At 37.0% G+C, this 24,120-nt stretch overlaps 1 protein-coding gene across 1 annotated transcript in view; it reads right to left on the reverse strand.

Annotated features, from left to right (window-relative positions):
- The window catches only part of DPP10 (dipeptidyl peptidase like 10), a 640,702-nt gene that overhangs the window by 113,514 nt on the left and 503,068 nt on the right, over positions 1–24,120 (reverse strand). The window contains exons 8-9 of the mRNA XM_042948503.1: positions 11,675–11,795; positions 987–1,141 (exon numbers count right to left, since the gene is read on the reverse strand). Of these exons, the coding sequence (XP_042804437.1) occupies positions 987–1,141; positions 11,675–11,795 (276 nt within the window). The remainder of the gene's footprint in view (positions 1–986; positions 1,142–11,674; positions 11,796–24,120) is intronic.

The following is a 24,120-nucleotide window of genomic DNA, read 5'->3' on the forward strand; positions in this document are numbered from 1 at the left end:
AGCCATCTCTTACCAAATTAAGAGGTGAACTGTGTAAAGTGGAATTTAAAAACTTTCCTATAAAACATCTTTACATGATTAATGCATAAGGGTCCTCACTTATGAGCCTTTTTCTTTGTAATATAATCATGGGGTAAATACACCTTTAAAAATAGAACTTAAGGTATCAAAAATGCCATACAGTAGAAAAAACAGTTACACTCCAGATGTTTTGCAACCTGCTCCCTACTTGAAAATGGTTTTGCTCTCTGGGCAAGATTTCCATATTTGCCTCACTCAATAAAACAATTCCATCTATCTTAGCCATGCCTGGCTATGGCTCTACCCCAGCATGTTATAAAGTATGTTCCAGAGTATGCTCTGCCAAAATAATGCTGATGTTAATACTAATACTAATAAATTCTTTATAGAGATTCTTTATGCTTAGTCTATTCCTTACTGGAGATACTTTATGCTTAGTCAATTTTTTATGGGAGATTTATAATGCACATTAACATATAGTATATTAAATGCTCTACGAAATAATCTGAGCGAAGTTGGATTTTTCTTTTTTTTTTGACTAAGAAATTTCAACTCATTTAACCATGAGACTTTTTCTTCCCTTATAACACCTATTACCAACTAGAACTAACAAATGTTAACAAACAGAATGTACTTTTGGAGAAACCTGTGCCTTAGCATCAGTGCTGCCCCTTATCTCTTCTCACCTTTTTTCTAACTGGGAAGGTGAGGGAAAACAAGAATGAGAGCATCAAAGGGAAATAAATGCAGCAAAAGTGACCATTCCCAAGCCCTTAATCATCTCTACCTCTTCCTACCAGAACAGTGTGTACAGGCTACTGCAAGCTCTAAAAAGATGAGTCAGCTGACCAGTAGGAAAAGCTTCTTTTTTTCTGCAAAGACAATTTGTTCACGAACCAAGGATACTATCAATCAAGTCAATGGTGCAAAGAGAGAGAACAAACTAGTACTTCTACGATACTTACCTTAGGATATGGATACTGCTTTCCTTTGGGATACAATGCTCCGGTAAATCGAGGAATAATCATGTTAGGCACCAACGAGTCATTTATCATCAGGAAGGCAAGCCTTTCTCCATCTGGTGACCACCAGTGGGCAATATGAGAATGCAGAAGTTCCTCTAGAATAAATGAGTGTTATTTGAAACCAACTGTAGAGATGTGGGCTCAGTGACCCACAAACATCTGTCCTTGAAATCTCCATCGCACATATACATTTTTTTCCTATGCGGTGTGTTGGGTTTTATCAACATCATGAAGAATTCTTTATTTCTGAGTTACCCTTTTAGTCCCAGGGGAAGCAGATGCAATGGAAAGAAAGGGTGAAGCAATGAAGTCAGGATTTCACAGACCATCAGCAAATGTGAAGAAAGAAGGTGAAAGCACTATTGGAATAAAAAGACTAAGAACAGTAACTGAAGACTGAGATACGGTATAAAACCATATTCATGTCACCATTCATTTATATTTGCATTCGATCATATCTCCATCATCAAACAAGTTGAATTTCGGCATTTGTCAATGCCTTGACAAACTAGATTCATGAAATTATTTTGAGCTCTCAGGAAATAGAATAAGAAATATATTGGATATCATTCATGTGACCAGATCCACTATTCATTTGTCTATACCTGCCTTCTGACCCAGTAAGTTAACTTGTATCAACTACAGTAAAAGGGCTGTCATGCTTTCCAGAGCATGGCCATTAGGGTACAATGGCAAGAGATTAGAAGGAGAGGAGTGAAATCAGAGTATTCACTCCCTTGGCCTTATCCTGAAATGGCACTTCAGGCTTGCTGTATGTTTTAAATAATGTCACTACTCCTATGGATGCAGTCTTTTCTATGCAATGTTCTCCTTTTGTATCTTGCAATGCATGGTTCATCTCTATGGACATAGGGGTGGTATAATAGCTTGGTTGCTACTGGTCTAGATTATATCTCTGTCCTTTATGGTTTCACTTCATAAATGTGGTCTCTTTGTAAATAGATCTTCTTCAGATTACTGAATGTGCCAGCTCTTTCCTTTTGGTACCTTGACAAATGCCGTGAAGAATACCAGCAATAGACTCAGAAAAGGGACCTTTAAAGTGAGACTTTGAGATTACCTTGGAGATCTATATCTGTATCTATATCTGTATATCTATATCCATCTATATCTGCACTACCTTCGAGGTAACAATCACCTTTCCAGGAAGGAATTGGAGCATAAATAATCCGTAGCAAAGAATGGAATCATGAGTAATCCACTGTCACGGGTGATGACACAGAATGAAATGCAGATAGAGAGGAAAGGTTTGGGAGGGTAATTGGTGGTGGCACTTGATTTCCACAACAATGGCAACTCTAAAGATTATAAAGTGAAGTTCACATGGTTCATATGACACCTCAGGGAGAGTACATAGACATAAACTGAAATTGAAACCATGACTGCAAAATCAGGGATACAAAAAAGATCATCAGGGCATCTTTGAAGGAGTCTGTCTCTTCTGTAGTTGTAGGTAAGGCAGAGGTCCAAGAGTACACAGCAAGGGTTGCAGGGCTACAACACAAGTTTAGTGGCTCAACTCTGTTTTTGTTTGTTTGTTTGTTTAAGCTAAGACAGAGATATTAGCGGAGAAGTACTGGGACCCTGGCACATAGGATAAAGATGCTTAGGTAAATGTGTGCAGTATGCTTATGCTTTCTGGACCAGTCTCATAAATAAAACATTTTATAGTGGAATGTTGCTATATGTGTCTAATTTTATGGCTGAAGATGCTGAACCTGAAAATTCCCACAAGTCTTCTTGCTGACAGAGGCAGCCTCTATCCAAGGGAGGGAGACATCCTCTGCATAAAGGCAGAGTGAAGATAAATCCCTGTAAAGTTTATGAGTTCTATATCCCTAGGGGAGAATTTGGAGATCTAGTAGCATAGTACACACTGAGATATATCTTCTAAAGTGAGAGAAAATTTGTTGGAATTGTACTCATGCAAAAGTGAAGAGGGAATAGATTCTTCAGATTCTGAAGAAACAGCTTAAAGCATATTCACATATGATGCCCTGTTCTACTTCCCAGACAACCTGTGAAGCTGCCCGTTCTGAGCAGAGTCTGTGCAAGAAAGGGCTATGCAGCACATCAAGGCCATGGTACAACCCTTTCTGCCACCTTTACCTTGTGAGCCAGCAGATACAATGTTAATATAAATATTCATGGTAAACAGAGATGCTGTGCAGAGCTTCTGACACTCACTATATGGCAATCAAAACATAGATATTACAGGCTTTAGAGAAAGGCCATTTCCTCCTGTGCTGATTAATGTTCTCTATTTCAAAAGCAGATCTCTACTGGGGAATTGCAGAAGCAATTAGTCTGACCATGGGATGCCAAGTGTCTATGCAACCCCAATTGCCCATCATGAACTAAATGTTATCCAATTCACTGACCATAAAACTAAACACATAAAGCAATATCCCACTATAAAATAGAAGGGGTATATATGGGACTGGGACAGAACACAGAAGTAAAATGCCCAGAGTACTGCATCCTCTGCTTTACTCTATCTCCTCAGCTCATGTCAAAATCTCAAGATGTGTTTTCTAATACACGTTGACAGGGGAGGAATAAATGCAGGCCTGGTTTATGGGCAGGTCTGTATGATGTACTTGAAGACTGTGAAATTGGATAGGCTCTGTACTACAGTCTGACTGAGGAATGGCATTAAAAGACCAAACTAAACATAAATCCTCCAAGTTGGCAGACTTTTGAACAAGATACTTAGTTTTCTACCTTTTGTGGAAGGAGAATTGGCTTGAAGCATGGGTCCACCCTGACTCATGCACGGTAACTAACAAAAGACCTGATCAGTGTTATGGGAAGACTAAAATTAGAAAATTAGTGACAAGGAAATGTAGGGAAAGATAACTGCATCCATCTATCAGGAGGGGTGAACATGTAAAAATGTGAAGATAGTAGTGTCCTACTTGATATCCACCAGAACACTTTGGTGTGCATACCGGAGGAGGCTCTCAATCATCAGATGGCCAATATGACTACTAAGTACAGGTCAGTCTGCTTGGGCTCCCACCATTACCTGCCAACAAGAGTGGCTGTCATTAAACTCTTGAAATGGCATGATTTCCCAACAGGACCAGCTGGCTACCTGGTGACAGGTAGATCACATGGGAACCATTCCATCAAGAACGGGTAGCATTTTGTCATTACAAAGACAGACACGTACTCTGGTTTAGATATGCCTTGGTTGCTTGAAGTCCTGTCAGCACTGCTATTCATGGACTTACAGAATAGCGTACCCATTATGACAATGATTCACCCACATCACCACCGAACAGAAAAGATTTTATAGCAAAAAGGAGGGCAATAGGCTCAGACCATAAAATTCAGTGTTCTCCATTAGATATATGTACCTGGCTTGATGGAAGTGTGAACTAGTCTTTTCTATCTCGGTTTTGGCCCTATAACAACCTTAAAGTTAGGATGTCATCATACATATGTGTTTCTCTTGCATAGCCAGGAAGCACAGATCTGGGAACTAAGGGGTAGGAGTGTAGCATTCTCTTTCACCATCACCCTATTAACCCACTGGACACTGGACATATTTTGTTTCTTGTATTCAAGATAAGGAGATCAGTGGTTTTAGAAGTCCAAATGCCTAAGGGAGGATTGCTTCTAACAGGAAATGTCATAATCATGTTCCTCTGAATTAGAAGCTGAAATTTCCCCCTGACCATTTGGGGCTCAATAGGCCTGGAGGAAAAAAAAAAAACTGACAGAAAACATAGTCACTGTGTGTCTGTCTGATAATCTCATCTTTCAGGAAGAATATATATGTCTTCACTATACAAAGGAGAGGAAAGAAAAAATATATCTGGACTCAGGAGATTCACAAATACTCCTTTGTTCAACTCTATCTCATTTTCCAATTCTACATTTTCCACATTCCAATTTCCATTTCAATGCAAAATTGAAATTGTAGCAACCTAATTAAGAAAAAGAAGCAAAGGAATAAGATTGGGCAGGGATAAAATTTTGGTTTGATCTACTAGGTAAATAACCTATGTAGTCAAAATGCTGGCAAAAGGTAAAGGCAAAAATGAATCATTAATTGACAAAGGAGCTATGATTACTAGGTAAGGCCTTATTTCTTATTTAATTGGGGCATTTCCCCTGAAGCCTTATATGAAAAACACAAGCGTTGGCTGTAGTTATAAATTTCAGGAATATAAACTGGACTGATGCCATTCTACAATGAAACAGTAGCAGATGGAATTTCATGTGTTCTTTCAAAGACACAAAGTTTTTGTTTAAGTAATAATAATACCACTTTATCTATGAGTTTTTGTTGGCCATGGCCAAGATGAAACCAGATAAATCAAATGAAGAAAATAAAGGTTTTTTTGCATGCTTTTTTATTTTCTTGGTTCTCACCCATTGGAATCATGTGAGTCTGGCTATGTTTCCCAACCAAAACTTACTGCTTCTGTTACTGCAAAAACTATACGATTCCTTCTTTGTAGGTTCTAGTAACAGCTTACGTACCCTTTCCATTTCGGGTGTTAATGACTAAATCATTACCAGCCATAGATTGCTACATATCCCTTGTCTTTGATAAGTGACCCCTTCGTTGATAAATTGTTTAATACTACTTTGAATGTGCCATTTTTTTCCAATTGTAATTCTGATCCTGATTTGTACAAGTTACTTGCAATTCATATGAGGAGACCCATCCACAGGACACACTGAGGAAAAAAAAAGGCTAAATGCCAAATGGGTGTAAATTCTTGTGAGACTTAAAGGTACAGAGAGATCAGATTGCGTTGCCTAAAATCAACACTCAGGGTTTCTAAGAAGTGGGTTCTATCCTAGCTGCAAATATGTATGCACAAGTACTGCCCAAGAATAAGAATGGCCGAGATTTGAGAACACTATTCAGGAGAAACTAGGTATCGTCTATTCTAATTTATTTTAGTGCGATCCATGTCTAAAGTTGTTCCTCACAAAAATGTTAAAATAGCAAAGTAGTACACACAAAAAGTTATGTGACTTCCTTCAGGTACAAAAAATCAAGCTAACTGAAATGGGCAGGAGATAAATAAAAGAATCTTTAATATGCATCTGCTTAAGAGTTCTCTTGGATAATGCACACACTTTTTTTAATTACATCTAATAGGGGCTCTTACTCATGGAATGAAACTTCCTGTTTAATTATATTATATTATTTACAAACAATGTATTTCTACAAATTGCATTCCATTCCATTCCAATAAAGGTTTGGTTCTTTGTCTTTATTACAATGATTAGAAAATCTCAGTGCAGAACAGATGGAGTTTTCAACACATGTTGTTTTATATCAAAAACACTTAGAAACATAGCCTCAACACAAAGCACTTAGAGAAAACTAATATATAATCATTGTGTTCAGATTAACATGCTATTCTGAAAAGTAAGCTGATTTCATCTATTTGTGGTATATCAATTTAGACAGATAAGATTTCCTGAGTATGCTACTGCCAGTCATAGGGGTCTATGGATGACTTTTCCCCTTTATTTCTTGTGTCTCACTGTCAAGTTTCTTCAAAGAGTTGTCTATATTCATAAACTTTTCTCTTCCCATTTACACCTCTATCCACTGCCGTCCTGCTTCTGGTACCACAAATTGACTGATTTTGCTTTCATCAATTTCTGGTAGCAAATCCAACAGTAACTGTGGAATCCTTAGCTTATTTGACTTCCAGAGAATCAGCATTGTTATTCTGTCTTCCTCTGGCTTCCATGGCTGCCCCTCTAATTTTTTTCTCTTATCTGCCATAGTCCAGTTTTACTGAGAGTTAGTAAGTGCTCAATAAATATTTGTTAAATCAATGAATGGATGAATGAGATGTCCTGTATCCAAGAGAAGGAAGGAAAAAAAGCAAAAATAGGCATTTTGTGTTATTCTCAGTGAGCAACCAAAAATGTACCGATTTCCATCTCTTGAAAGGGTATTGTTAATGCCGTGAATTTTTTCTCTCACTTCTTTCTTCTTGTCATTCTTAAAGCTCAATGCACAGACCATTTCTTCTATTAAGTGACTCTATATTCCTCTATCCCATTAGAATTAATTCTTTTATTTATATATCTATTGACCATGCTCCAAATGGTTCCTTATATAATAGTTGTTTACAGTTTTTCACTCCAGTAAGTTGGAAATACCCAAAACATAGAAACCCTATTCCTCATCACATTGTACTCAGATAATCCTGGAAAGATATATATACTCAGTAACTATTGAATTGAATATTGAGGAAGAATTCCTTAAAAATACATTTATAAATCATTTAGGCACAGTAGTTCCAATATTTCATATGCTCAAATAACTTAAAGTGATAGTCAATTTTTGTTTCTAGTTAATAGGTTCAATACTTTATGAAATTTTTCAAAGCTGTAAACTTGGCAGCTGTGAACTTCAGGGTTTTTTTAGCAAAACATTCATGTGATATTTTATTTAGTTAAGTTACTATGTTAAGTGAGCCAATTTATATGAATAACATTAGATGCATTTTGTGTGAATTATGTTTAAAGTGATACTTCATTTTGAGCATGATGTTTTATTTTTCTTCTAAACTTCAACTCTTTAAAACACATATTTTATTTTCCTTGACTTTCCTTAGGAATTGAATAATACTACAAATACAAAGAGGCTTTAAAATTATACTTTTAAAGACTTAAAATCTCGACATAAGTGCCTTTGGTTGGGATTAACAGCCACACTCACAGATTGGCCTAGACTTAAAAAGTTTAAGCCATGCCCTTAAATGTGCCACGAAAACATTTTATTATCCTTTATGTGACTCCTTCTTGAATCTTTTTTTTTCCCCTATGATATTTGCTAAAGGCAAATTTCAATAAACAAGGTGGAAATGTTACATGTTACTTCTGGAGTCTCCCACACACACTATTCAGATTGTAATTGATTTCTGTAAAGTTACAAGAAGGAAATCTCCACACTAGAATGTCACATACATACTGCTGAAGATCACTGTGCTGTGGTGAGTGTACTGAAGGGAAAAGAGAAGGTTTGGAATCTGGGAGCTGATGGAATCTTGGAAAAGCAAAGTGATAGAAGAAAGTGAAGGTATTGTGTGGCTCTTGAAATACAGGTTGGGGATGACAGGCAAAATATTGAGGGAAACATTAATGACATCTGAATGGCCTAAATCCCTCTGTCAAACCTTAACACTGATTCCCTTGGTATAGTTCCTTCTCTTGGAAGTAAAGTGAGGACTGAGGTATGTCTGTGGTCAGAGTCTTTGCTTGAGGAAATATACCAGGGAAATCTAATGGCTCGGGTCCATAATGTATGCCATTCCTTAGGGAACGATGAAAGGCACTGAAGTGAAACAGGTAAAGTAGATCAGGACTAAGCACTGGATTTGAGGACACATATTCAAGTGCCACCTCTGGCATTCATGAACTTTAAGGCCACGTCCAAGTCACCTATCCCTGAGTCTTGGTTTCTTCTGTAAACGAATAAATATGCTAGTACTGTGAGGATTCAATCACATGGCACATTTGGAATTTGCTAGTATGCCTAAGATAAGATAAGATAAGATAAGATAAGATAAGATAGGAATAAGAGCCAAGGGACTGAGTTTCATTTGAATGGCAAAAACTCTAAGTTTTCAATTTCTTTTTTGGAAAGTGTCAGGCCTACAGACTTATTACGGAAGACTTTTGTTATTTCTTTGTCTTTCCTGTCTCTGACACAGTGTTCACTCTCTACTGGAATATATATAATTTCATTCTTTAATTAAGAAAATAACCTTATTTGTAAGATAATGGTCTTTAATTTCTCTTTTTTCAATTTTCTTAAAAATGTAATGCCAAAAATTACACAAAGTCACGCAATATGACATATCCTATGTAAAGGATAGAGACCCAAATCATCTTGTTCAGTGGTCAAGTCAGTACATTCTACACCGAGTTGACTTAGAAGTTCCTTGGATCACATTTTGTTACCCAAGGTAGCATGCTAGCACACTGTGAGGCACCAATGTTCCCACTAAATTAAGTTTTGCATCCCTGATGTATGCATCACTAGGAATGCCTGCTCACTGGGTCTGTCACCACTGTTTACTAGCGACCCAAACCAGAAGCCAAAAAATCATTCTTGACTTCTCATCTACTCCATCCTTTTAACCACTAAGATCTATTTTGCTGCCTCGTCAATTTTAGAATCTCCCCTCCTTCTTACTGCTTTAACCCTGGTACTATTGCTCATTATCTCTTGACGGAACATAGAAAAAGCCCCCAGCTGCTCACTGGTTCTTTCTGCTATTTGATCCCAGCTTTATGCTGTACTCAAAATGGCCTATTTATATGGAAGATCTAATGCTGACACTCCCTTACTTGAAAAGCTCTATTAGTTTCCCTCTTTATGAGGTGAAAAAATAATCAAAATCCTGGATTATTTTTAGGGTCACCATCCCTTGGTTCTTGCTGTCTTCCTTTTTCTCAAATTTTATGCCCAAATAATATCAAGCATATTTTAGTTCCCAAGGTGCACACGGAGCTATTTAACTTTGCTATGCTTTTGCAAACTGTTGCTTACATTTCCCTAATTTCTTCTTTTTAAAGTATTTTAATTTCAATTCCAGTTTAGTTAACGTAGAGTGTAATGTTAGTTTCAGGTATACAATACAGTGATTCAACACTTCCATACATCTGGTGCTCATCACAAGTGTACTCCTTAATTCCCACCACTTATTTAACCCACTCCCCAACCCACCTCCCCCTTGGTAACCATCAGTTTGTTCTCTAAGGTTAAGAGAGAGATAAGAGTTTCTTGGTTTGCCTCTCTCTCTCTTCTGTTCATTTGTTTTGTTTCTTAAATTCCACATATAGGTGAAGTCATATGGTATTTGTCTTTCTCTGACTGACTTACTTTGCTTAGCAAAATACTCTCTAGCTCCATCCATGTCATTGCAAATGGCAGGATTTCATTCATTTTAATGTCTGAGTAATATTCCATTGTATATACACACCACCTCTTTATCCACTCATCAATTGATGAATACTTGGGCTATTTCTTTCTTACCTACTTTCTTTGTTAATCTTTCAGTGTCAACTCAGAGGGTTTCTCCTTTAGGAAAATGTTTGCAAATGCCTAGAATGGGCTAAATCTTCTTTGTTCTTATAGAATCCTATGTTTACTCTGATTTGACCGTTTACCACGCTGCACTAACATAGTCTCTTCATCCCTCAGGGTCTCACACAGTACTGACAATATTTTGAAGATAAAGGGCATCTCTTGCCCAGCTCCTCTACATAAAAGATGGTTAGTTCTTGCTAACTAGATTCCTGGAACTACCTAAGTTTCAAGTTTGTTCTCCAGATGTTTCTTTAATTCATTGGGCCATCTCAGGCCCCACCAATAACTTACCTTTTTGTCAGCTTCTGACACTCTGAACCAAAGAAACCTACTTATTACTCTGCGTGTTTGAATTTTTTAAATTTCATACCGTAATTATTATTGATATTTCCAAAGTAGCTTCCGCTACTCCTCAGAATAAACTGTGGTCTCTAAAATATTTTATTATTTGATGCTAGCATACACATAAAAAATATAGATATACATGTGCACATATGCATATAAATTTCAAAGGTTACAATGTCTCTTCATTAATAAAATAGCTACACCCGGCAAAATGTTTCTCTTAATGTAAGGTCCTCAAAGTATACTTTGTTTAGTTCCCTGATGTATCTCAGCACCCTTACAAATACTTGGAAAGTAGTAAGTCTTTAATAATATCTGTTTAATGATAGACTGGATGAACAAAAGAATGAGGTAAGTGATTTACTTTTCTTACAGAATTAAAAATATCGACTCTGAGGTAGAAAGATTGCATTTGGCAGTATTGCTCAAGAAATAAAATTTATTTTCTAGAAGAGACTTAGCTTTATAATTTCTAATCAAATACAACTAACTTAGTTTAAATCTCGATGTTTTGCCAAGATCAGTTGTGGAGTCTGAAACCTAAGTATTAACCTCAAGCTTTGAATCTTCCCCAGGAAATCTGTGCCTATAACCTAGCTGACAATTGGTGGATGCTAAAATTGGATAGAGATTTTCATTACCTGATTCCTTTTTATATTCTTAACTCTCATGAAAACTTGATTCAACAATAACTGCAAATAACTCTTTAGGTGGGTTTTATTTTGCTCCCCATGCAATGGCTTTTAAAATGTGACAGACTGTTCTTAATGGGAATGACTAAAATCAAGTGGCTTTCAAGTACTTTTTCAACAGTAAAGGTTTTTGTTTCTTCTTTTCCACAGTCAGAAAAATTCAGAATCGAATTCCAGGGTGACATAAGGTGATCATTCACTTTCATTAGTTAAGCATCACCAAAATAAAATCTATCTAATCTGAACAAAATGTATGTGTATGTGTACACACACACACCAAATGTGGAATCATATTAGTAGACATGAATCACAACCAGTCAAAATACGAGTGCATGCAAAGACATGAAATCATGAAGGCAATTTTGAGTGAAAATAAGAAGAAATGGAGCTCTAAGTCTTGTTCTAGAACGAATAGAGTTCTTTTACAGATTTTGTATAAAAATATGTCATTTGTGTTCTTCTGAAACTAAATCTATTCAACTCACCTTCATATAACCAGTCAGCAATCCCATTAAAAATAATTCCTTCTTTTCCGGAAGATGTCAGCCGCAATGAACTGCTCTTTATATCAGGTTGATAGTAGATATTATTTTCAAAAATATAAATCTGGTTCCAGAAACATATAAAGCAAACCAAAAAAGAAAGAAGAAAAAGAAAAACATACCAACATATTAGGAAGTTTTTAAAAAATACTTTCATACTAAAAAAATACTTTCATGCTATAGAATAATAGCTGAGGACCTAAGTGTCGTATTATTTTCCTGCTTTCTGTTTCTTTTTATTTAGTGCACACATTTGCATTGTTTTCAATTATTAACGGCACTTTCCTTCCTTATCATATCAGTATCAAATTATGATTTAGAAACTACATAGTACTGGTATTTAAGCTTTGATATCTGTTTTTTCTACAACAATTTTTCATCATTTCATCTATTTTTTATACCACAAAATTGATTTGGGTTTTACTAACTCTTTGCATACTTAAGAGACTGATAAACTGTATCAGATGCCATTTTAGTAACAGCCAACAGATGGCTTAAGAGCTTCAATTTGGGGTCTTTTACAAAAATGGACTTGGTCATCAATAAGATAATCTCTAGAGAATCTTTCTGATTCCATCCATCCTGACTCACTAATACCCTGATGAAAGGAAAGGATGGCAAAATTCCCTTGAATTGATTAATGGAACACATCTTGCTATGCCCCACTCTTTGCTGGCAAATCTTTCCTTAATAGCATAGCAATAATAATCAATGTGTGTTTGAGGGTTCAAGAGAGAGTTTTAATTGGAACTCATCACAAAGTCTTCCAAAATAATATCATCATCAACAACAGCCCCCACAATAGGAACAACAGTAGAAATTGAGCAGAATCTGTCCACACAAAGGGATGTGTCTTTTTTAAAAAAAATTTTTTTTTAATGTTTTATTTATTTTTGAGACAGAGAGAGACAGAGCATGAATGGGGGAGGGTCAGAGAGAGAGGGAGACACAGAATCTGAAGCAGGCTCCAGGCTCTGAGCTGTCAGCACAGCTCGAACTCACGGACCATGAGATCATGACCTGAGCCAAAGTGGGACGCTCAACCGACTGAGCCACCCAGGCGCCCCAGTGATGTGTCTTTAATAGAGAAAATTCAGGATAAAATTATCTATAACCCATATTTGATTTTTTTTATTTTAATTTTGAACAATCTCTATATCCAATGTGGGGCTTGAACACACAACCCTAAGATTAAGAGTCACATGCTCTACTGACTGAGCCAACCAGGTGCCCTACATTTGAATACTTTTAATGCAAACCTTTCAAACTGCTCGTCCATGTGATAATATAACCTTCAGGGAATCATGTTTCATCCACATGTTGGGGGGAGTAGAAGACTGTCAAATGGAAAACAAGCTGATATCTAGACTGAACATTCTACTAGGAAGGTAGAAGATGGTTAGTGCCCTTGTGTTCCAGCATGCTACAGGACTACTGCACAGTAGCAAACAGAGCAAACACAAGAACTTCTGATATAATCCTCTCATTAGGTCCTAGATTTTAAATCTCGGTGTGAAAAATAATGAAAACCATATTAATATCCAGAAAATCTCATTGATATTCTACTTTGATTCTGGTGATTTGGCAAGGATATAAACAGCAGATCTAATTAATCATTCCAACACTACATGTAATTTGTATTACAGGTAAGAATGCCAATGTAAGGATGAGGATTTGGGGGGAGGGTGGGGAGAAAGACAGCTATAACAGGGTGTTCAAAAGAGAGGGCTTTATAATCAGGCAGCCTAAATTCAAAATTTGAATGATTTTGACAGTTTTCTTAAAGTTTTTAAATCTCAGTCTTCTCTTTTATAAAACGTGGGACGTCTCACACCTGCCTTAGTGATCTGTTGTGAAGCATACATGACATAATAAATGTAGAACATATAATACATGACTATCACTAGAAACACGAGCTAATTTGGTTCAAAATCCTAAGCTTTTTGGAGGCTACAAATTTTAAATAAATAAAACAAAACAAAACAAAAACCCTCTCCAGCTTCAGCCGATGTGTAAATTCTCCCAAACTATTGGCCAGCATTGCATATTATGTTGGTAAAATATGGATTAGGAGTAGTAGTAATATACTAACAGTAGTAGTGTTCTACTAATAATGAAAGAAGAGAGGTAATAACAAATGACACTTGCTGCTTTCATTTCATTTAGAAAGTTTTCAAGTGAAAGAAAATACATTTATTTATTTTTTTCTTTTTCAAATATTTATTTTGAGAGAGGGGGCACATGCGGGCAGAGAGAGAGGGAGAGAGAGAATCCCAAGCAGGCTCCACTGTCAGCATGGAGCCGGACGTAGGGCCCGATCTCACAAACTGTGAGATCATGACCTGAGCCAAAATCAACCCACTGAGACACCCAGGAGCCCCAGAAAGAAGTTCATTATTGAAATCACATGCATCATACCTAGCTTAAAGCTTGAGAACTATACCTCAGGTGTCTTAAAACTGGGTGGAAGTTGGTTTTAACAACTTGCACAATCCCAAGGAAAAATATTAACTTTATTCTAGCCATCTAGAGCTTAATTTAAGCTTTACATCTTTTGTCAACTACCTCTTTTTGCCTTTCACAAACAGGCACACACAAAGTGCCTTCACAAACTGGCACACAAAGTCTTCCCTACATGGAAGGAATACCCTTTTTGTACCTGAATCTTCTATTAGGGCTTGTGAGCAACAACAGTTCAGATCACCTACACCCAGAATACTTAAGGACATGTGGCTATTCTTGGGGGTAGAGGTGACTTAATCCAAAGTAATGTAGTTCCAGATCCTCAGCTTTCTGAAGGGAACAAACTCTAAGTCAAAACAATTGATAAAACCTCCACGATTTCAGCAGATGTATAAATTATCCAAAACCATTGACCAGTAATTACATTTATATTTGAAGAACAGATTGGATGATATTCAGAATCCATATGAAACTGACATCTGCTTCAATGTAAAAGAACAAGCAATATGGAATCTGAATTTTAATGCCATTTGCTGAAAGCTTAAATACCAGGGAATGTCCACAAGATCTTTCTTCTATGGACGAAAAATTTGTAGCTGCCTTCATGAAAATGTACATTTGTAATCTTCTGACCTCTTTTAAATAGCCAAAGTTTTTCCTTGAATTATATTAGTTTCAAATAATCATCACAAACTCTAACTATTAGCTTAACAATAGGAGAACTGCAAATATTCACAGGTACTACATGGGCACTCTGATAGAATTAAACTGGATCGAAATGTCAATCATCGAGGACTTAAACTAGATTTAAATCACATTGAAAATATGACAAACTGTAATGCTATTTATCCTAGTGTTATTGATTAAGCTGTTTACTTTTTTTTTTTTGATGCTGTTAATCAATTCTTTCAATGAGCCACCTAAACAGTATAACAAATAGGAATGGATAGCTATTTTACCATTTAACTCTTCAATTTACAAAGCAAGCCAACTACACAGTTTTTGAAAATCAATGGTCTTCTAAGTTGTTTTTTTTTAAGTTTATTTATTTATTTTGAGAAACACAGAGACAGCATGTGCGGGGGAGGGGCAGAGAAAGACAGGGGGAGAGAGAGAATCCCAAGCAGGCCTCACCCTACCATCACAGAGACAGATGCAGGGCCTGAACCCACAATACCATGAGACCATGACCTAAACCGAAACCAAGACTTGGAAGCCTAACTGACTGGGCCACCCAAGAATCCCCAAAATCAATGGTCTTAATACACTTACAAAATTATTCAAAACTGGTAAAGACATCAGAAAGGCAACAGGAAGACAAAGTACTATGTGCCGACTCATGGCAACAAGTATGTAATAAACGTTCCAAGAAATTAATCAGTGTGCTAGTTGATAGGTCATTCTCAAGTTATTGGACATAGCATGTGTCACTGCTGAGCAGGCGTCTATAAGGGCCAATTATTCACCTTTTCTTTCCACTGCCATAACCACCCGCAATGCTTCTGATGGTGGGCACCCATTGGCTTTGATTGCTGTGAAGAAGCTTGGAGCACATAGCCAAACTGTGATGGACACATAGTAAGAAGTGAACATTTAATGTTAAAAGTCATTATGATTTTGGAACTGAGAGTAATGACAATGTACATTAGCCTACTGTGCCTGATTCAACTAGAGATAATGCCTGATAGTAGCAGACTCTTGCAAACTTTTAATGAGCTTAGAAAAACAGCAAAATAAAACAGGAATATAATTGAATATCAGACCTATTTTTGCTGAAATGTTACTGAAAAGTTATTCCACATTCACTGACTGTCATGATAATTTTAAATTAGAAAATTGTGAAGGGGCACCTGGGTGGCTCGGTTGGGCGTCTGACTTCAGCTCAGGTCATGTTCTCACAGCTTGTGGATTCGAGCCCTGCATCAGAGTCTGTGCTGACAGCTCACAGCCTGGAGCCTGCTTCAGATTCTGTGTCCCTCTCTCACTCCGCCCCTCACCCACTCATGCTCTCTCTCTCTCTAAGAATAAATAAAACAAAGGGGTGCCTAGGTGGCTCAGTCGGTTACCCGTCTGAAATGAGTTGAAGTCATGATCTCAGGTCCATGAGTTCCAGCCCCACATTGGGCTCTGTGCTGACAGCTTGGAGCCTGGAGCCTGTTGGGATTCTATGTCTCCCTCTCTCTCTGTCCCTCCCCTGCTCATGCTCTGTCCTCTCTGTCTCAAAAATAAATAAAAACATTAAAAATTAAAAACAATAAATAAAACGTTAAAAAACAAATTAAAAAAAAAAAGAAAAGAAAATTGTGAATTACTCAAAAATCCCCATGCAGTGTAATGGTGTTAGAGGATATGAAACAGTCTAGTTGGGATAGTATTTGGGTTGCCTTTTACTGTGACTTGCTTTCTGGGAAAAAATTATAATTAAGAAAATATACCAGATAACAGATATTGCTGGTATGAATGTAGTGAATGGAGTCCTTTCTTATGTTGATTGTAGAAATATAAAGTAGTATGGCCATATGGGAAAATGATATGGGAAATCTCATCAGCTATCCCAAACCTGGGACCTTCTCTTTTAGGGCAAAAAAAGAAAGAAAAATCACAAATAAGTAGGAAATGCTGACGGATAATATTTATATCAGCAGTGTTTATAATGGCCAAAAGGAGAAGTCAAAGTGAAAACCCATCAAAGCAAATACCTGAATGGATTATGATTCATCTGCATCATGTTATAACATTCAGGTTTTGAGGAAAACAAAGTAGTGTTATGTGAACTGATGGGAAGAAGTTTCACTGAGATATTGTCAAAGGACAAAAGACATAAAAGTTATTTCAATGTGAACCCATTTTTTGCACTAAACAATAGCACTACTTATACAAAATTATACTAGCAGGAATATCACCAACAGATATACATTGGTCATTCATTATCTGTTGTAGTTAGTTCCATGCCTGCCCCAATATAGTCTTTTATAACTGTGGGCCATTCAAAGCCCCAAATTCCCATTTCCCAGACTGTCTTGCAAACTAATCTCATCTTCTTTGCTAGATGAGTTTTAGTTACTTTGTGCAAAAAGAGAGTTGGTAGATAGGAATTGAAGACATTTGCCATTAACAGTTGGTCTAACATGTCAACTTAAGCCATAGTGGTTCAGTTGTAGTTTAAAATATTTATACATATTATAAATAAACACATATATATAAACATGAGGAAATTTAAGGATACCTATATACGTATGTATTATATTTACATACATGTGTATATATCCACATATAAATACATGTATGTATGCCTGTGACTCTGCAAGGATATATGCTAGCCTTTTAATATGGGTTTATGTGTTGGAAAGTAGCTATACAGTAAGAGAAAGGAATAAGAAACAGGTAGTCAAACAGAAAAGACTGGGAAAATATGCTAAAAAGACTTGATTACATTTATACGTGTATGTAAAGTATAAAGGTTAGTAGATGTGTAAAGTACCAACAATAATTTCAGTGATAATAAAAAATGACAGTGATACAGAAATTAGGCATATAGGCTCTACATGAATAGTAGGTGATTCTTTATATTAATTTTTTAAAAATATGAAACTAAAGATAAAGGATGTTTTCTTGGAGTAGTAGGGTTTTTCAACCTACTGACATTAAGGACTGGATATCTTTTTAAAAATTTTATTTATTTATTTTGAGAGAGAGAGAAAAAAAGAGCATGAACAGGGAAGGGGCAGGGAGAGAGGGAGAAAGAGAATTCCAAGCAGGCTCCACACTCATGGCAGAGCCCAACACAGGGCTAGATCCCACACACTGTAAAACCATGACTTGAGCCTAAATCAAGAGTCCAATGCCTAACCAACTGAGCCACCCAGGTGCCTTGAGGCCTGGATATTTCTTTGTTGTGGACGACTACCCTGACATTGTGGGATGATTAGCAGCATCCCTTACTGCTACATACAAGATGCCAGTGACAGCCCTTTCTCTCAGTTGTGACAACCAAAATTGTCTCCAGACATTACCCAATGTCCTCTGGAGGGGAAGGACAAAATCACCTCCAGCTGAGAACCAATGATTTTGAGGTAAATTGTTTTGCATGTGTATGCTCCATGAATAAAATAATTTAGTTTAATTCCGTAAACTTTTAAAAGCCAATTTGCAATTTGTTGTCCAAAAGTACTCTGCTAAGTGTGCCTGGGGCTTATAGCCTGGGGCTATAAAGATTTTAATGTGTAGTCCCTATGTTCAAGAAGATTATAATTTTATGTGATGGGCAGGTAAATTCCTAAATTTGAATGAAGAAAAAAAATACATATTACAGGGCTTAGGCATGAGTGGCAGAGCTCAGGGTGGGGGGAAGTGACTCATGAGACATTTATGAGATACTGAATGTAAACAATGTCATAAAAGACAAGGAGTGATTTCATGGGATTAGGAAGGTAGAGAAAAGAAATGTCTAAGGGACATTTCCCTTAGAACTAAGGGAAACAGAATGGGCTAAGGGAACAGAATGAGCTAAAGCCAAAGGTGAACAACTATGGAAATTTTAGAGGAACTTTTTTTTTTTTTTTTTTTTTTTTTTTTTTAAGATTCAGGAACACTTCCTATATACCTATGACTGTCTAAAAATTGGGGTGTCTGATTAGCTCAGTTGGCTAAGTGTCCAACTCTTGATTTTGGCTTGGGTCATAATCTTACAGTTGGTGAGTTCGAGCCCTGTGCTGACAGCATGGAGCCTGCCTGGGATTCTCTCTCTTTCTCTCTCTCTCTTTCTCTGACTCTCCCCTTCACTCTCTCTCAAAATACATAAATAAAATTTAAGAAATAAAAATAAATGTTAAGATGGTGGTCAACCATAGAGCAGCTTGGATGCTAGACCGGATGATTTGAATTCCGTATTTTTTTTTTTTTTTTTTTTTTTTTTTTTGGGACAGAGAGAGACAGAGCATGAACGGGGGAGGGGCAGAGAGAGAGGGAGACACAGAATCGGAAACAGGCTCCAGGCTCCGAGCCATCAGCCCAGAGCCTGACGCGGGGCTCGAACTCACAGACCGCGAGATCGTGACCTGGCTGAAGTCGGACGCTTAACCGACTGCGCCACCCAGGCGCCCCTGAATTCCGTATTTTCAATAACTGACAGCTATAAGTTGTTTACAAGCAGATGAGTAATTAGGAAAATATTTAGGAAAATAACTGGTGGCAATAAATGAATTGAAGGTGGAAATATGAGACCCCTGGCAGAAGGATAATTCAAATATTCTGCTTAATAGGTGTAATAATTATAAACATGGAGTAATTATTCCTAACATATGATGTCCTGCTTATGTCTAAAACATTTGTGAATTCCATTTGAGTATCTCTCAGTTGGATCCTTTAAAGCTTCACTCTCCAGAGTCAATTACTGCAGTTTTAACACTACTTTCATACCGTTCAAATCATAGGCAGTTTTCACCTTTTACCCTGCTCAGTGAGAATCTGAACATTCAGTCAACCATGGCCTTGGCTCCTTCTGGCCTCTGAACCACCAATTATACTCCAACTTCATCATACTCCCTGGCCCAACACAGGTTCCAAAATTCGTGTGGAACCTTTGCTTGCCTTTTGCTTTCCAAGAACAGATTTTTAATTTTCAATCATATATGTCAGTCAGTCAGTCAGTCAGTCAGTCAAGGGACATATACAAGAATGCTCATAGCAGAGTTCTTTATAGTAACCAATAATGATATTGTCAGTCAGGACAAAGATTATCCTTGGAGGGGAACAGTGACTAGTAAAGGACAGAAGAGGGGTTCTGATTTCTATTCTGGACGCTGTGTATATGAGAAAGTACTACATCTATATTAAAACTAAAGAAAAAGGAAAAAAAAATAATATGCAGAATATTTATGTGTAACCACAATTCATTTAAAATACTACCAAAAAGATTACCAATATTTCACTGAAAACTATAGTGCATCATTCAACTTCATAAAAATTCTGTTTCCTTAATTTGCCAGGATGTAATAAATTCTGAGTGTCCGTTTATATAATGCAAAGTAAAGCTATGAGCACAAGTTAAATAGTTTGATTACCTTTGACATTTGGCTTTGAATAAACCTCTCTGTTGGTTATAGAGTAGTGCTTTCATTTCTCTGCGGGACCATCTCTCGGCTATAGAACAACTCACTCAAATCATTCATCTCACCTTTGCACCAGTACCTGACATTCTAGAGATATAATCACTATCAGAGAACACTCATCCCTTGACATTTGCAATTATTCATATCAGGAAGCCCTTTCAAAGAGTTCCTATTTCCTCAAACCTTTACAGAACATTATGCATTTTCAAAGAAGTGAAATATATCCCTTTGTCTTAAATTCATAATTTTGTAAGTCACTTCCCAGTTCCAAAGCCCTTGCATCCATGCCTTTTTAGGAGAAAAATGGACCCCAGATAAAAGTTAGCAAACAGACAACTGACAGTAAACTCCAATCAGTGAAATGTAACAATGGCAGACTATCAGTTGGAAATGTCAGTCCATCAAACTCATCTAGGATAAGAGAAGGCCTTATGGTAAATAGCACATTTTGATAATTGAAATTAATAAAAATATTTATGGGTCTCCAGTAATAAAATGGGACCTATAGAAGACAGTTATAAACATTATTACATTATTAAAAATATCCTATGTACTGATTTATGTGTCAAATGCTAGAGGATGGAATGACCTAGTCACTGTGTATCCATTTCCCCCTCTACCCCATGTTCTCCTCTTTCATTTCTCCTTCACCACCCACCTGCTTCCCTTTCTTCCCTTCTAGTTCTCCATCAAAAAACAAGCATGTATGATGTATCTGGTACCGTTTATATTCTAGGCACTGTACTGAGCCTCGGGCATATAAGGACAAGATCTTACGATCTAATGTGATTTCCCAACACAAGCACACACAAGTTAACTAGGTGTGGTAGACAACAAAACATAAAGCCAATGTATGGGGACTGCTTAATATGTGTCATGGCATTCGAACCTGAAATGGAACATAAAAAGAAAAGCAAGAGAATGGGATTTTTATCAGAGAGACATGAGACCTAATCCTGGTAGATCTCTTTATAAAACTGGGCACTTCAGTTACTTCACTTCTCTGATAGTGTTTCCTCATTTAAAATGTGGTGATATTACTACTTTTCATGGTGGTCTACAGGATTAAAGAAACCTAGAACAGATCATGAATGTTGCTGTATGTACCTGCACATAGATGCTCAACTTTTACAAAACTAACTGAAGCTAGTAAGTATTGGTCATAAAATATTATTATAATTTCAGGAAAATCAAACAGTCCTATCCAGTTACCCTAAAAAGAAGCTTAAGGATTTGAAGAAGGTGAATTAATTACTTTACCCTCTGTTTCTCTATATCATAATGTAATGTACATAATGTACTTTTTTTTTTTTTTTCTTATTTGGCCACTTAGATCTGACTTCCATTTATTTTGGAGGATTCTTGCATTATGCGAGTACTGGGGCGGGGTTGGGGGTGGGGGAGCAGAGCCTAATCTCTAATCTTAAAGACAAAAAGCCAGATAAACTCCTCTAGGTCATGATTCCACCTATGACTTTGAATCTTGAAGGAATAAAGTTGCAGCTGAAAAATAAGTCACACGAGCAACAGCAAATTCTTAAGGGTCCAGGAAAGGCGGAGGCAGGATGCCCACTGATATACTGCCAGTTCAGCAGCCTAATCATATTTCCTGCGGCATCCCAAATTTTCCTGAACGCATTCCAGTGTTCAACAGTGCCTGACTCCTCGTGACTCCTGGTCACGGAATTCCAACCTTCTCACTGATTCTGACAGGTTTCAGCTATTCTTTTAGTGAATTCATTTTCTCTTGAAATGAACCTGAGTATTTCTCTTGCTTACTTCCAGGAATCCTAATTGCCAGATGGCAAGCAACAGTTTAACAGCCACCTCATGGGTAAGGAAAGCCCTTCACCGTCTTGTGTTGGGAACAAACTGAGTTAACCCCTCTTTTTTCTGCAGCTAGCTGTCCTCCCTTTCATCCACCCCAAGATTTGCAAAAAAAAAAAAAAAAAAAAAAAAGCATGGTGCATATGCACTTTAGCCTCTGTTGCTAAAACAATTTGTTTTTGTATTTGTATTATGACTCCTTTTATTTCAAATGGGGACTCCTACATTCTTAAAATAAAGTCCCTGAAGGACGGTTGAGGGAGACTGGAAGAAATTCTCATATGCTTATCAATGAGTCTGTGCCTAATGCTTTCCAGTTTATAGGCATGCTGATAAGAAAACAAATTGAAAAATGCAGAAGGTGGAACCAGCCTTGGCTATCTCCCATGCACATTCTCCCACGGCTCTAGACTCTTTATTCCACTTCATGCAATTTCAGGGGATCCTCGGCCACAAATGGAGAAATGTAGGTGTTTGTTTGGCTGTTTTTTTTTTTTTAAACAATACAGAAACACCTAAATTTTTTTTTTTTTTTTACTATATTCTCCCAAAATAGTGGATATCAGTAAAATGACATAGAAAGGTTGAACTTGGTAATGTAATGTCTATGTCCAGAATTAATTTGTTTATTCTAGTTAATGTTCTTATGAACTCGAATTTAAGTGAGCCAATGATAAACTGAAGATGAGAATCCTTTCAATTCAAGCATAACGTGGGATTCAGAATAAAAGCACTTGAAATATTTCCCTACCTCATGAGGTTCTACTGAAACAGCCATCCGTCATGCTTCTGCATGTCAGTTAATCTGCCTACTGCAACGGGGTGTGATCAAATCCACCTCTGATGTATGTGTAATTGCAACACAGTATACCCAAATCACTTTTTATTTTTATGCATAAAAGCATGTAAGAGGGTACGTAAAAGAGCAATTTCTGACTCTCAGCATTTCATTTTTGGTTCTTTTCCATCAGTTATTCAGTGGTGCCCCTCCCTTCAGGTCTCTACTTCCATCCAATTAGTAAAATCACAAAACTGCATCTTGTGGTCAGCGCTTCAACATAGTCAATGCTCAAAGAAGTATTCTATTACTCAGTATTCAATAAAGAATAAAGCCTAAATTGTTTAGGCTAAAATTATGAGCAAAACATACTCTTCAGGACTCGTGTATTAACCCACCTATAAGGCAACCTTTGCCTTTGTAATCTCATCCACTTGCCATCACATATATGTGGGTTTTGTCTGTATTTGCTTTATTTGTTTCTCCCTGAAAAAGGTATTGACACACAAAACAGAAAAATCCACCTTGGACAGATCGGTTATATAGAATTCCCAGCAAAATGGCACTTTTTCAAAAGCTAACGTCGGATGATATTACATGTTTCATATTATTTGAAGACATATGTAAATACTATATATTTACGAATGGGGAAATATTTTTTTTTTTATTTTTTAATATATGAAATTTACTGTCAAATTGGTTTCCATACAACACCCAGTGCTCATCCCAAAAGGTGCCCTCCTCAATACCCATCACCCACCCTGTCCTCCCTCCCACCCTGCCCTCCCTCCCACCCCCCATCAACCCTCAGTTTGTTCTCAGTTTTTTAACAGTCTCTAATGCTTTGGCTCTCTCCCACTCTAACCTCTTTTTTTTTTTTTTTTTTTTTTCCTTCCCCTCCCCCATGGGTTTCTGTTATGTTTCTCAGGATCCACATAAGAGTGAAACCATATGGTATCTGTCTTTCTCTGTATGGCTTATTTCACTTAGCATCACACTCTCCAGTTCCATCCATGTTGCTACAAAAGGCCATATTTCATTTTTTCTCATTGCCACGTAGTATTCCATTGTGTATATAAACCACAGTTTCTTTATCCATTCATCAGTTGATGGACATTTAGGCTCTTTCCATAATTTGGCTATTGTTGAGAGTGCCGCTATAAACATTGGGGTACAGGTGCCCCTATGCATCAGTACTCCTGTATCCCTTG

Source organism: Panthera leo, chromosome C1, assembly GCF_018350215.1.
Source record: "Panthera leo isolate Ple1 chromosome C1, P.leo_Ple1_pat1.1, whole genome shotgun sequence".
NCBI lineage: Eukaryota > Metazoa > Chordata > Mammalia > Carnivora > Felidae > Panthera > Panthera leo.